This window comes from Macaca nemestrina, chromosome 9, assembly GCF_043159975.1.
Source record: "Macaca nemestrina isolate mMacNem1 chromosome 9, mMacNem.hap1, whole genome shotgun sequence".
Taxonomy (NCBI): domain Eukaryota; kingdom Metazoa; phylum Chordata; class Mammalia; order Primates; family Cercopithecidae; genus Macaca; species Macaca nemestrina.
Window position 1 is genome coordinate 29,748,801 of NC_092133.1, and position 15,453 is coordinate 29,764,253.

At 42.3% G+C, this 15,453-nt stretch overlaps 1 protein-coding gene across 2 annotated transcripts in view; it reads left to right on the plus strand.

The window, feature by feature from the left end:
* Positions 1–15,453, plus strand: part of STN1 (STN1 subunit of CST complex) — a 37,236-nt gene that overhangs the window by 245 nt on the left and 21,538 nt on the right. The window contains exons 1-4 of one of the 2 annotated variants that reach the window (XM_011735441.3): positions 48–198; positions 644–838; positions 7,986–8,081; positions 13,317–13,382. In XM_011735441.3, coding sequence (XP_011733743.2) covers positions 706–838; positions 7,986–8,081; positions 13,317–13,382 — 295 coding nt within the window. In that variant the 5' untranslated portion in view covers positions 48–198; positions 644–705. Of the gene's footprint in view, positions 1–47; positions 199–643; positions 839–7,985; positions 8,082–13,316; positions 13,383–15,453 lie in introns of those variants that run through there. The other variant, XM_011735443.3, reaches the window with a different exon arrangement.

A 15,453-nucleotide genomic window follows, 5' to 3' on the forward strand; every position in this document is an offset into this window, starting at 1 on the left:
AGAAGAAAGGAAATGCGCTGGCGGGGAGACCGGGGTTGGTCCCCGGCGGGGCCGGGGGCGGGCTCGGGCCGGAACTTCAGAGGCGACCTCAGCCAACTGCTCTTGCGCCGGGCGGGGCCGTCGCCGCCAGCGGCTCGGAGCGCCGGAAGCGCCGAGTTTCAGGGTTCCTGGAGCTACAGGCGGCGGGAGGGGCTGCAAGTGGGTCCATTTTTTTTGGTATCATTTTTCGTCCTTTTCTTGGCTTATCCCCAAAAGCGGAAAGTTTAGGGCAGAGCGACAATCATACCCAGCCACTGTGCCCCAACACGTGCAGGGCTGCGAGGGCGCCCGTTCCTCCCGGGACCCCAAGCGGTTTCTGGTACGCCTATATGGACGTATCTTCCCAGAGTGAAAGTTGATGTTTAGCCATTCCGAAGTTGGTGCTTTGTGGGAAGGAGAACAGCGGGAGAGCCGTAAGGAATGCAGGCGTCTTAACGCGAGGAACGCCTCTTAACACGCCCCGTGACATGGAGTTTGACAGGGCCCTGGATCCCTGCGTTCACCCCTCCTGGAGTCCTGGACGCCCACCTAGGAGCAGCGTCAGGGCCGTGCCACTTTGACCCACGTTAAACGCATTGCATCCTCATTTCTGTGTCCTGTCTAGATGCTTGACTCAGTGATGCAGAACCTTTCAGGGTTAGCTGGAAGCCACAGCCCAGCCTCTTGATGCAGCCTGGATCCAGCCGGTGTGAAGAGGAGACCCCTTCCCTCTTGTGGGGTTTGGATCCTGTGTTTCTAGCCTTTGCAAAACTCTACATCAGGGATATCCTGGACATGAAGGAGTCCCGCCAGGTGCCAGGTATGTGGCTGGCCACCCTGGGATGCCCTGGGCTGCGTCTGCCCCCCTTTCCCAAAGTCTCAGAAAGCTGGGATTAGAGGCTTTTAGGAGAGCCTTCCCTGCTGCAGGCTTTGAAAGTGACCTAGCCTGGGCCTTCGCATGAGTTTGTTTATTTGGAAGGTAAAAAAACAGTCTAAATCTTTTTTTTTTTTTTAAGTAGGTGTTTGGGGGAGTTACATTTGTACTGAGGTTTTTTACCTCCATTTAGGGTCTTTCATACTTGAAAATGCTCATTTGTTTTTCTTTGGCCCTGCTCCTGTTGGAGAGATCGCTGGGCCAGATATTCTTAGGCCTGGCTCCTTTCCTAAATGTGCCACTTACCTGGCCCAGGCTTGTGACTGACCTTCTGCAAAGTTTGGGTTTCTTTGTAAAAATGGAGCTTAACCCTGTGTAATGGAATCTCTTGATTCCTGATATGTAATGGGGGTTTGTTTTCTTTTGAATTAAGCAGAATCAAAATATTATAAACTCCCTGAGAGGAAGGACATCATCTGTCTTGTTCACCTGTGTAATCCCAGGGCTTAGAACAGTGCCTGGCATATAGTGCGCCCTCAAATAGAAATAGCTGTTGAAGCAGAAAGGCATTATACATGTAAAGTTTAAATTTTTTTTTTTTGTATTAGAATAGTGGCTACTAGAGATAGGCTTATCATAACTAAAAATATAACAAATGTAGTTTGGGGTGGATTTAAATAATTCACGTAGCTGTCTAATAATTCACAAATAGTTTGGGGTGGATTTAAATAATTCACGTAGCTGTCTAATAATTCACAAATAGCCACGTGTTTACTGTGCTATTTGAGAAGTTTGGTTAAACTTTCTGTGCTATTTTGAGTGAAGCTTTCCAGTCAAGGGCCTTCTGAATAAAAAACTATGAGTTAGAAGTAGTCAAGAATCTCAAGCATCCACAGTTTTAATGAGATAAGGTTTTGTTTGTTTCCAGTTAAATGTACAAATATATTTGGATGACCTTATGCTAATGACTCTTGTACAGATTTTTCGCCACGCCTTTATTTCCTAATTATTGTTGGAAATGGTCTGGTTTTTTCCCTTGGAAGGCAGCCAGCCTCCTCCACAGTTTTCCATTTTCCAGTCTGGTATTCTTCATAGCTCATCTCTTCAGGAAGAAATTAATTCACACCAAATTCTAGGCTTCCTTGCTTAATGATCTTCTGCAGGTGAGAAAACAGGTACCAAGGACATGACGGGCTTAACTCTCCCTGTAGGCAAAAGACTTTATGATGTAATGAAAACAAACCAACAAAAACAGGACCAGTGATCTTTGATTTATCACTGGTGAGAATGTTTCCAAGGTGTTTTAAAAATGAAACCTCGTGGTTAAAGCAGACATCAACTGACAGAGTGGATACTTTTAGACCTGGGGTGCCCAACCCCTGGGGCCACAGACCATTACTGGTACATGGCCAGTTAGGAACTAGGCCGCACAGCAGGAAGTGAGTGGTTGGCCAGTGAGCATTACTACCTGAGCCCCACATCCTGTCACATCAGCAGCGGCATGACATTCTTACAGGAGCGCAAACCTGATTGTGAAGTGCACGTGTGAGGGATCTAGTTGTGCACTCCTTAGGAGAATCTAATGCCTCATGATCTGAGGTGGAACAGTTTCATCCCCAAACCGTTCCCCCAACCCCCATCCTCGGAAAAATTGTCTTCTACAAAACCGGTGTCAGAAAGGTTGGGGACCACTGCTTTAGACCATACCATAGTGTTCTGGGGGGTGCGGAATTCCACTCCTAGGTTTTTGTTTTGTTGTTGTGTCTGGTTTCATTTACTATAAAGACAAAACTTTTGACTACGTGAAATTTAGGATTGTTTAAACAGCAAAGAATATCTTAAACAAAATAACAAAGACAAACCCCAAAAATGATAAAATATGATATGAATGTGTTGTATGATAAAGAATTTCGCTGACCTTTGCCATTGGTTCCTGAAGGGTAACATCTAAATTATTATAGTTTCCTGAGTGACAGGAGCATCATCATTATTCATCGTGGCCTCTCTAACCACACTTGAATTTATGCGAATCAGGTGGTTCATGCTGGATCCCTAGATAGTTTGGGATGGGGGCTGTCTATGCCCAAAAGACCAGCTGTTTGATTAGAGAGTTGGGGTTTTGAGCTAGATCATATCAGTCTGACTCTTTGGGAGGGGAGTGGGGCTGGAGATTGAGTTCAGTTATGTGGTCAGTAATTCAGTTAATTGTGCCTACCTTATGAGACCTCAGTAAAAACTCTGGACACTGAGGGTCAGATGAGCTTCCCTAGCTGATAATCACGTGTTGGTGTATCAGGAGGTGATGTGTCGAGGACACAGAAATGCCCTGCCCTGGGCATTTCTTCGTTTGGCTGGCCCTGATTTGTATCCTTCATGGATAAAACTATAATCATAAGTATAGCACCTTTCTGAGGCCTGTGAGTCATTCAAGTGAATTATCAAACCTGAGGGAGTATTGGGGACCCCCTAATTTATAACCAGTTGGTCAGAAGTACAGATATCCTGAGGACCCTCACAAAATTTGGGACTCATAACTTAAGTGAGGGCAGTATTGTGGGGGACTGTGCCCTTCACCTGTGAAATTTAACCTAACTTTGAGTAGTTACCATCAGAATTGTATTGCAAAATGTTTGCAAAATGTCAGCTCCCCAAAATTTGAATTTAGAGTTAAACTAAGAAAAATACTGTGAAATTTGATTGTGGTGGTATTTAGATTTGTGGATTTTTTTTGTTTTTTGTTTTGGCATTAAAAAAAAGTAGCCTAGGCCGGGCGCGGTGGCTCAAGCCTGTAATCCCAGCACTTTGGGAGGCCGAGACGGGTGGATCACGAGGTCAGGAGATCGAGACCATCCTGGCTAACACGGTGAAACCCCATCTCTACTAAAAAATACAAAAAACTAGCCGGGCGAGGTGGCGGGCGCCTGTAGTCCCAGCTACTCGGGAGGCTGAGGCAGGAGAATGGCGTAAACCCGGGAGGTGGAGCTTGCAGTGAGCTGAGATCCGGCCACTGCACCCCAGCCTGGGCGACAGAGCAAGACTCCATCTCAAAAAAAAAAAAAAAAAAAAAAAAAAAAAGTAGCCCAGGTACAGTGGCTCATGCCTGTAATCCCAGCACTTTGGGAGGCCAAGGCGGGAGGATCACTTGAGCCCAGAGTTCAAGACTAGCCTGGGCAACAAAGTGAGACCTCGTGTCTAATTTTTGAAAAGCAGTACCAAGGCTACAGTAAGCTGTGATTATACCACTGCCTTCCAGCCTGGGCAATAGAGCAAGACCCTGTCTAAAAAAAAAATGTATTTTTAATAATAGCTGATAACATACAGAAGTCATATTTCTTGTTTTAAATATCTCTGTGTCAGACTTTAATGATGGATTAAATAATAGTGACTTGTTTATTTAAATCGTCATATAATACTTATCCTATTCTAGTGGGTACAATGAAGTGGAAATAATATATCTGTAAGAATTATATTAAATCTGCTTGAAAAAGATTATCTTAGGTGTTTTAACGCTGTCAAACATAAATAACATAGCATCAATTAAATAACAGCAATTAAACTAAAAAGAGAGCAATCAAAAGTACTTTTAAAAAGAGAAAACAGTCAAATGTCTTGCTGTGGTTGCAGACGTTCAGGGTTGGCTGCTTGAAATCTGAATCAACCTGCCTGTGACCCTAGATCCCTGAACCCTTATAGCTCGACCCTCCTCCTTCTTGGGGGCCTGATGATCCAGAGGATCCTCTGATGCTTTTAGGCCTCTGTGGGCTGCATGTGGAACAGCAGGAACACAAGGGCCACTTGGGAAAGGCTGGAACATAAACTCTGTTATCTAGTATTTGTTACTGTTTTCTTTTCTTAGTTCATTGAGCTTTCTCTCAGTTGACAGAGCAGCCGTCCAATTTTCTTGAGCTCTCTTCTTATAGAAGATTGCTTTGATAGAAGAAAATGGCTCTCTAATTCTTTTTTCCATGTCTTCAGTCGTCTTCTTGTAGATGCTGTGCATCTGATACGTGTAGTTCATGTTTCTATATACTTGAAGAAGTTTCTTCTTTCTAAGCAGTGTATTTCCTCCTCAGTTGCTTTTCTCTGAGTTTTAAAATTCAAACTGTCTGTTAAATTCTTCTGATCTTTTTCTCCATTGTTCTGTGATGCTTTTAAGATTTTTTTTTTTTTTTTTTGCATCAGCCGCTTGGAACTGGAAAGATTTTGTCGCATCTTCATCTTGAGTGACCGTGTCTGTCCTTAAAGGCAAGTCATTGTTGTCAGTCTGTGAGGTGAAAATTCACAGGACCCACTTTTCTGTCCTTTTTCAAGAAAGTCTACTGTGTCCACAAGTGAAGACCTGTTCAGATTTTTATTAAGTGTTGCCACACACAAAGTTTGTAGCATTGGATGACTGGCCTCCATCAGAGGTGACTTGAGGACTTCATTGGCTTGTGCCGTTAGCCCAGTCTTCTCAATGCCTTTCCCATAGACTTCAACCCAGGAAGAATACCTTTTGTTCCACTCTTTTCCCCATCTGAAAGTGTTTTTGCTCTTTATTAAAACCACGACAGTGGTACATGCTAGGATATCCTTGGAGACCCAAAGAATCCTGGGACTTTCAGACATCACCAGCAGAGCATCCTGCTGCTTCTCGACCAATTGGAAAGACATTTTGGTGGCGGACAGCTGGCCCTCTGTGGGTCCAAAGGGCTCTGCTTTCTGCCTGTGATTGCCTTTGTGCTGTGGGCCACAACAAACCCTGTGGAGTGTCTATCTCTAATACAAACAAGTACTTGGCAGCCAGGATAGATCATCACATAGGCCAGGGGAGGGAGAGGCCAGCCCTGCTCTATAAAACAGTTCTCTCTAACTTTACTCTGCTCAGTGTACAAATAGTGATACAGAGCATTTGGGGAGGCAGAAAGGGCTGAGTGCAGCCAGAGATCAGCCTGGAGCTCAGGCCACCTGGCCCTGCAGCAAACCTAGACCACCAAAGCAGCACCATGCCTCAGCCCTGCTCTGCACACAGGCATTCCAAGGCAGAGTGGTGGGGCGTATGGCGGTAGAGTTGGCATCCCTGGGTGAGGTTCATTTTCCTGGTTTAAAGTTTGCTTCTGCCGTAAGGAAGCCTGCCCTTGACTACACAGGACACAGGGATCTCCCTTCTCTGCAGGCTCCCTGTCCTTTTGCGTTTGGTCAGTGCAGGCAGGCAGGGGCAGAGGACTGAAGATCTCATCAGTGGTGGTATGGAAAAGACTAGGTTTCAATTGTGAAAACTTGGGAGAAGCCGGTTGGAACTGGCTACATCTTAGAATTTTATGGCCTTGGTGCGGTGGCTCACACCTGTAATTCTAGTGCTTTGGGAGGCCGAGAGTTTGAGTCCAGCATGGGCAACAGAGAGAGACCCCCACCTCCATAAAAATGTTTAAAAATTAGTTGGGCTCCTGCTTGAGACCAGGAGTTGAGACTGCAGTAGGCTGTGATTATGCCACTCGGGCAACAGACTGAGACTCAATCTTTAAAAAAATCACAAGCAAAAACATGGATTTTCAGTGGAACCACTTTGTCTCCGTTCAATTCAAGTTTTCCTGGATGGGGGTGACTCTCTTTTGGGGGTGACACAGTGACCCAGGCTCCTTCCCTCCTTGTTCCTGCCATCTTCAGCTCATGCCTGCAAGGTTGAGCTGAAAGGTTATCTTTAGAAGCATGCCTCTGTGGAGGGAGGGGGTCTGGCTTGTGGCTAAATTTGCCACCTCTTATTTCTTAAAACCACATCTCACTCCCCTAGTATCTCTCTGTAACTGAGGCTTAGAGGCTCCTTGTCCATTCTTTGGACTCTTCCTCAGTCCCTTTGTCTACAAGGGAAACAACCATCAGCAGAGGCCAGTCTGGGCGTTCTAAGGGGCATCGGGATTCAGGCCACAGGTCCCCCCATGAATGGAGAGAATAGTGGCTGTGACTAGGCTTCATGGTGAGGAGAAGAATGGCCAAATGCCTGAGGTGATCATTGTTTCTTAGTTTAGAATTCATGTATTTATTTCAAAAAGGACTTGACCGAGTGTGGTGGCTCCCAGCACTTTGAGACACCAAGGCAGGAGGATCGCTTGAGGCCAGGAGTTCAAGACCAGCCTGGGCAACAAAGTGAGATGCCCATGTCTAATTTAAAAAAAGAAAAAGGACATCACCACATAAAAGTTTATAACCTGTTTCTGAAAGTAAAGAATTTAGCCATCATGGGGGTGGGGGGAAGAGGCAGGAAAAGAGATTGGACAGGACTCTTTAGTTGCAGGTGACAGGAACACAGTGCACGCAGCTTAAGGTGAAGCAGGGAGCTCAGGTCAGGTTATTGAGGGACAGGCAGAAGGGAAACCCTGCAGGAGCCTGGACAGCCCTGGGACCATCAGGGACTCCCTGCTCTGAGCAGCCCCTCTGTGTCCTGGCCCCACGCCAGAAGAAAGCCTCTGGGTATCAGTGGGTAGGTTCCCTCTCAGCTTTCTCCGCTGGCAGGAAGTTGCCTGCCGCCATCTGTAGCCTAGGTTTTGAAAACAGAGTTATAAAAAGAGAAGTTTTGGAGTTGTAACCTGGCCCCAAAGGGTAGTGTTTTGTAATCTACTTACTGTCTTTTTTTAAAAAAAATGCTATTGCCAGTTCAAAGAAATGGCAGCTGATTTCTTAGAAAAGCACTTGTTTAAAAAAAAAAAACAAAAAAACAAATAAGCTTTTCTCATGGTTTCCTCTCGCTTTCCTTCTTCTAGTTGCTTCAAATATAGTCCTGTGTTTGGTCCCCCACTATAATGACTGTTTTCAGGCCCCTTGTGAGCATTCTGCACAGAGGTGTATTCACCAAATCTAGTTGGACAGCACTGGTTTTCTCCCGTCTGCACTAGTACAAGCTTTAATGTCAAGCTTTCTACTTAGGACCTGTGAGGAAAAGACATTGGAATTTCTTGGGGCATTGTCATTTGTCAAGGACTGATTCTTAAGTCTAGAATTTCAGCAAACAGCATGGCATTGATTTTTTTTTACACCCCTTGCCCCCTACAAGTTAACATTTAATGAAGCAGAAAATGTGATCATACATTATGTTGACTTTGCTTTTTTTAAATTTTAGGTGTATTTTTGTATAATGGACATCCAATAAAACAGGTAGATGTCTTGGGAACCGTCGTTGGAGTGAGAGAAAGAGATGCTTTCTACAGTTATGGAGGTAAGAACAATTGTGTCTGAAATGAAGTTGATGTAGAAGGCTGACCCTTCTGGGCTGAAAGTTGGATTTTAGCAGCCCCAGCCGTTTAGAGTAGCTGGGGACCCTCACTAAGGGCATGTACTTTCTCTATGGGGTACCCCTTATAGCCCCAGACATGGGCTAAGAATAAAATGAGGCAACGGATAGGAATGATACTGATGAATTCAGTGAGGTGACAGCTGCTGAGGCACTAGGACGTGGAAGAATTAAAATACAGCCCCCTAGGAGCACCGATGGACAGGGCGCGGGGGGGCGGGTACCTGATGCCCAAGGGTATATCTGTAAATAGCAAAGGGTGGTAATATATGGTTATGTGGATCACTTTAAAAAGCAACGACCAGATTAATGTTAAAGTAGATTCTTTAACAACACAGGAAGGTGTGAAAAATAATTTTAAAATCTTTATATCTAGAACAGTTAACAAAAAGCCTTTTGATACTCAAAGGGATAAATATCCATTATCAGAAAGTTTATTTTCCCTCATGATGACAGAAGCTTAATAAAGGGTTTCTATATTATGGACACTAGAGAATTGCTCACTTGTGATTTTAGTGTAATAGGTCCTTATTTTTTCATTGAGTTGATTTTTAAGCGTTTAAGATATTGCCTTGTACAACTCCAAGCTTCTCTGTAGTCAAGAGCCCAAGATAGATATTTTGTGGAAAACTTAACTTTAAATTCCATACCTTTGCTGAAATTGACGTTGTCACTTTTTGTGCTATGCCTTGGATTTGTATTCTTACTCTTCTTGAGGAAAGATAGAAGGCAGTTGAACTTTGTGACCAAGAGCATTTCATTGGCAGTCCCTGCATGATTGATAATTTGTGTAGATACAATCTCATTACATTTCTTTACATGTACTCATTTTCCTGAAGAGTATTATCTTGTGCTTTTAATAAAATAATGTGAAAAATAAAAGCTCTCATTTTTTCTGCTTTTTCCCAGCATATGTGTGTGTGTGTGTGTGTGTGTGTATATATATATATAATTTTTTTGTTTTTAATTCTGAAAAGGATCACCTTGTCAGACATTCCCAAACTGAATCTCTTCTCTGCTTTATTTTGCCAAAGATATTGGTCCTGTTTTTCTCCAGACAACTCAACAAATATTTACTAAGTTCCTACAGTGTATCCAGCTGTGGGCAGTACACTGTGGGCAGTATAGGAGAGTGCTTCCTCTCGAAATGCCAACGATGAAATAATAGCGTCTTTCAATTTGCAAAGCACTTTTATATGCATGATTTCATATTATTCTACCCCTAGTCTTTTGAAATAGAAAGTACAGGTACTCATTTTGTAGATGAGAAAACTAAGGCTTAGTAACTTGCTCAAGATTCCACTGATGGAGATTTGTGGGTCCATTCTGTTTACTGACTCCAGTGTGTTCAGTGGTCTCCATATAACTCAGTTTGATTTTTCTCTCCTCTTTCTTTCTTCCATCCACCACCCACCAAAAAATAAATAAATAAATAACTGCATTTGATTTTTAGTTTTCTGTTTTTCAGATCAAATAAATGAGGCCGTTTGAGGACTTTAAAATCCTGGCCCTAGAACCAGGCTAGATATTAAGCCTGCGCCTAAAGGAGCTTCGCTTAACCCCTTTTCCCATTATAAAAAGATGAAGGCACTATGATTGCCTCTTCTCCAGTAAGCATTTCCCTCTGAGTGAGTGTCTGAGGAGCATGACATATCTGTGGGCTTCGGGAAAATAAAAAGCATCTGACTGCTGAAATTATTGAGAGCAGAGAGGCTTTTGCAACTTTAATTCTTGTGGAGAGCTGCCCCTCTCCTTGCTGTCCTCAGGCAGAACATGGCTTTTGGGCCAGCTGCCAGGTGGCCACTCCCTGCTGGTCTGGGTTCTGCTTCCCTTGACTCACCGCAGGCCTGTGCTGGGGGTGCTTCCTGCTCACACTGACTCATCCTGCAGCTGAAACAAAAGGCCAGTGGCCCAGGCGGTGCTGTGTAGCTGTGGAGTACGTTGTGCAGCACTGCAAGGGTGCCTCCATTCAGGGGCATTCCAGCAGCCAGACCTCTGGGCACCAAGGCACTCGGTCTGCTGGGAGACATCACAAACCTGGTTAGTCCAGGGATTGGTGACAGTGCCCAGAGTGCACAGAACACTTGGTAGCAGCTCAAGCTTAGACCTAGAATGTTGGAAGGCTACAGTCAAGAACAGAATAACCTCACATTCTCTAGGACAAATGTTCATGTGCTAATTTTTTTTTTTTTTTTTTTTTTTTTTTTTGTGGTCCAGGCTGGAGTGCAGTGGTGTGATCTTGGCTCACTGCAACCCCCTCCTCCCGGGTTCAAGTGATTCTCCTGCCTCAGCCTTCCAAGTAGCTGGGACTACAGGTGCTTACCACCATGCCCAGCTAAGTTTTGTATTTTTAGTGGAGACGTGGTTTCACCATGTTGACCAGGCTTGTCTCGAGCTCCTGGCCTCAAGTGATCTGCCCACCTCGGCCTCCCAAAGTGCTGGGATTACAGGCATGAGCCACTGCTCCTGGCCTGCTAATTTTTTTTTTTTTTTTTTTTTTTAGCTTTCTATTATAAATCAAGTTTTCAACTGCAGAGAAGTGGTGTGCCTGGAAGTGTCATGCATTTTTTTTAACGCAAAATGTCCTTATTCATTTTTTGGATTCTTAAAATGGTGCTTCCTCATTATAAAATAAAATTTCAAACTAGAGACAATTTTAATGAAGTATATAAAAATCATGTGAAACACTATAAATCAGGCAAAACAATGTCAGTGTTTGGGTGAACATCCTTCCTCATTCTAAACATGTTCCCAGTATCAAAGAAATATAGAAATGCCTGTTTCCTTAGTACTATTGTACATGTTTCTTTCTCAGTGTTTCTGAAATTAGGCTTAACAGTCAACGTATACATTGAATGTGGGGTTCCTTCCCCACACTCCAAGAGAAACTGCTGTTAGTATTTAATGTCTTAAAATCATTTCTGTGAAAATACACTGTTTAATGTTGCACATAAATTGGATTATATATTTCTGTTTTACAATGAGCCATGTATATCTTTTTATTCTCATATAGTACGTCATTGTAATTTTTTTAACCATATTTATAAACATTTAGGTATTTCCAAGTGTCAGTATTATAAAGAATACTACAGTGAACAGCCTTACATAAGATGTGTGTATCTGTGTACTTATTTTTGTTTTATCTGGAAGTAATTGTTAAGTCAAAGGATATGTACATTTAAAAACAACTTTGAGAGGCAGGGTCTCACAGTGTTGCCCAGGCTGGAGTGCAGTGGCTATCACCGGTACAATTGTAGCACACTGCAGCCTCAAACTCTTGGACTCAAGCAATCCTGCCTCAGCATCCCGAGTAGCAGGCATGTGCCACCGCACCTGGCTTACATTTCACAATCCGATGCATGTTTCCAAACTTGCTCGTTAAGATTTAAATTTTAGAAATTTGTTACTAATTTATACTTCCACTATCAACATATGAGGGTATCAATATTTTTAATATTTGTCAATTTCATTGTTGATAAATTATTTATACTTGCTTTTTTTAGTGGTAACTAGTGAACTTAGCATAGTGACGTGTTTTTATTGGCCATTTATAGATCTTCCATGAATCACATATTCTTTTCTTTGCCACTTTTTCTCTTGTGATCTTGATCTTTTTCTTATTAGTTTATATGAGCTCTTTATTTATTTTTTATTTTTTGAAACAGGGTTTCATTCTGTTGCCCAGGCTGGAGTGCAGTGGCATGATCATGGCTCACTGCAGCCTTAAACTCCTGGGCTCAAGCAATTCTCCCCCCTCAGCCTCCCAAGTAGCTGGGACTACAGGCACATACCACCATGCCTGGCTAATTTTTAATTTTTTTTTTGGTAGAGATGGAGTCTCGCTGTGTTGCCCAGGCCGGTCTCAAACTCCTGGGCTCAAGTGATCCTCCTGCCTTGGCTTCCCAAAGTGCTGGAATTATAGGCATGATCTACCATGTCCAGCCTATGAGCTCTTCCTATATTAAATCATTGACCCTATCATTTGGAATATTGCTATCCAGTATTAGTTTTTAGGTGGTCAGACTTATCAGACTTCTTTAATGAGTTCTGATTTTAAGAGTCTGCTTAAAGAAGCCTCTCCTCACCCACTATAAACCCGGGGTTAAAGGTATTCACCCATATCGTCTTCTCATCTTAAGTTTACCTCTTTTGTATTTAATGAAATGAAACCCATCTAGGATTTATTTTAGTATAGGAAGTACTCTTTTTGGCTTTTTCTTCAGCGTGGATTTAGGCCAGCAGTAAAAAATTTTGCCTTAGATTTCTTCAGGATTATGTGTGCTTTTACAACAGTCTAGTTGATTTTTTTTTTTTTAATTATGAGACCCACTGACCCCATGCTTAGCAACCTCTGTTCTGAGTTTGTCAGAAATTAAGCAAAGAGAAATGCCTGTTATTCCCTAGCAAACATCTCCAAATTCCTCTATAGTTGTAAATATAACTGCAATGGGAATTGTTTGATTTTTTGCAAAAATTAGATAAACCAGGAATAACATAAGCCAGACTAGTACTGTTTTTGTGGCCAGGATATAATTATTTTCTATTATGAAAATAAAACGGTACCCTTCTGTGATGTGCTTGGCTTTCCTTACATCCCCTGCAGTGGTGAGGACTGGGCAAAAGATCTTTCACAAAGAGAAACCCAGGCCAAATGACTTGGAACGCTTTGTCTTGGTAAGTCAGCACGCTAGCAAAGAGACTGTGACAGAAGGCTGCACCCTAAGTGCGTGTGCCTCTAACCACAAACCACACGATGCTCTCTTGTTTCAGGGTGGGAGAGAAAGGCTGATTTTGTATGTGAGCAGTCATTCAGTTTTTGCACTTAACTTCCCAAGGCCACCATTTTTAGTACAGAGGTGTAGACAAGCATCATGAGGGTACCCTTGAGGGTACTAATCATTAGTACCTTGAGGTAGGATAAGTGAAATGCTGACCATATCCTATTGGGCTTGTGTATTACATTGAGTTGTGCAGACAAGCAGTTTATACTCATATACAGTGAGAGGTTGTTTCAAAAGTGGAAGGAGAGTTTGATAAGGGATTTGCTTCTCCAGGCTATTGAAAGAGGTCATCTTTCAGTATGGCTGAATGCAATGACAGTATGCTAAATCACCAGCCTTGCCCAAATCTCTCTTCTACCCTTTTACTTTTCTCTTGCAGTGGATGACAGCACTGGAGTTATAAACTGCATCTGCTGGAAAAAGTTGAATAATGAGTCTGTGTCAGGTAATTTTATTTGCCACATTCCTTTTCACCTAACTAATGGATTTTACTCAATGTAGTTCATCAAAACAGCTACAGGACTAAATTTTCACATTTATCTGCTGGTGAGTTACACTGATCTACCTGAAGCACTATACCCAGAGCTTTGGCTGCTCTGAAAACTGATGCCATAGGAAAGCCACTTGCTTTTCTTTCTCCCATCTCTTTGGTGCTCACTTCTTCCTAAGCCTACAGGAATGTGAGTAGGTTACCCCTGTTCATTTCAGCAGTTCATTTTTACCATGCCCGTTATTACATAAGTCAAGGCGTCTTAGCCTAATTGCTAGCCAAGTCTGATTCCCCTTGTCCCAGCCATATCACTTGACCAAAGAACATTTTGATGACTGTTTCTCTCACATGGTTGCCACTAACTTCTGTGCTGCCATGGTCCAGATTTCTTGAAATCTCTGTGTTCAAACAAATAATACCAGGAATTCTAAGATTGAGAAGGTAAGATAGGATTCCTTTGGAAGTTATCCAGTAAGTAATATAAATTAAAAGAACTTTAAAATTGTATAGTGAACACATTGACTATAACTGAAACATTTGGTATTGCTTGAATATATTTTCATAATTTTTAGATACTTTTTTTTTTTTTTTTTTTTTTTTAAAGACAGGTTCTCACTATGTTGCCAGGGCTGGTCTCAAACTCCTGGACACAAGTGATCCTCCTGCCACAGCCTCCCAAAGTGCTAGGATTACAGGCTTGAGCCACCACACCTGGCCCAATTTTTAGATACTTTTTAAAGTTAAGTTCATAATATGAAAGAATATCATGCAATATTGGTGATGGTTTTTGGTTCTAGAGAAGCTACGAAAACTGGAAGCTTGTTTTTTCTGTGTTTTACAACATATACAGTATAGTGCCATACACAGTGGGGTTATTCAGTAAACACTGTCTGCTCTAATATCTAGCATCTAGTATCTATCTACTTGCATTATATATGATAAGAATATCTAATGCTTGGGGTCATTTCTTCTTTTTTGCCGTAATGTGTCAGAATCTCAGCTTTGTACTTTGACTGTACTGATCAATGGAATGCTCATTTGCTTAATTTTCTGATGTATTTACATTTAGAATTTGGCCGTCAGTTTCATGTAACTTTGGAATTCTAATCCCTAATTTGGGAACATCTAAATCAATGGCATTGCTTTGGTGAGGAAGGTTTGTAGGTAGATTTAAGGGAGACCACATGTTTTTAGGCAGATATCTGATAGGCAAGAAATAAACCTGTGAGACAATCAGGTATCTGGATTTTTATGTATGTCTGAGGTGTTTTTGTTAATCTGTTTTGTGCTGCTGTTACAGAATACCTGAGACTGGGTGATTTTATAAAGGAAGAAATTTATTTCTCATAATTCTGAAGGTCAGAAATTCCAAGATCAAAGTTTTGGTGTCTGGTAAGGTCCAGGTCCCCCCTCCAAGATGGTGCCTTGAATGCTGCATCCTCCAGAGGGAAGAGAACTGTTCCTCACATGGCAGAAGAGCACGAGAATGAGAACCACTTCTGCAAACCCATTTTATAGTGGCCTTCATTCATGAGAGTGGAGCTCTCATAACCTAAACACCTCCTGTTGGACCCCATCTTCCAACACTGTTGCATTAGGGGTGAAATTTCTAACACATGAGATTTTGAGGGGGCAAAAACATTCAAACTTGTTTTTATCAAACTGTAGCAGTATTAAAATCATTTGCAGATTTTTGGTTGTTGTCACAATCTTTAGTCAGAAGGTGTAGTTTGAATATGCGTACTTGTTCTAGATGGAGAGTCAGCGAAGTTTTTCTGTAAAGGGCCATATTTTCTGCTTTGTGCACCCTATGATCTGTGTGTCTCTACTATTCAATGCTGCCATTATAGCGGAAAGTAACCACAGGCAGTACATAAGCAGATGGGCAGGCTGTGTTCCAATAAAACTTTATTTTTAAAAACAGGCTGTCGATGGATTTGGTTCATGGGCTATAGTTTGGAGACCCCTGTTTTAGTCATTGTTTCAGTTTTCAAAATTAACTCTTTTTAAAGAAATAGCATCATCA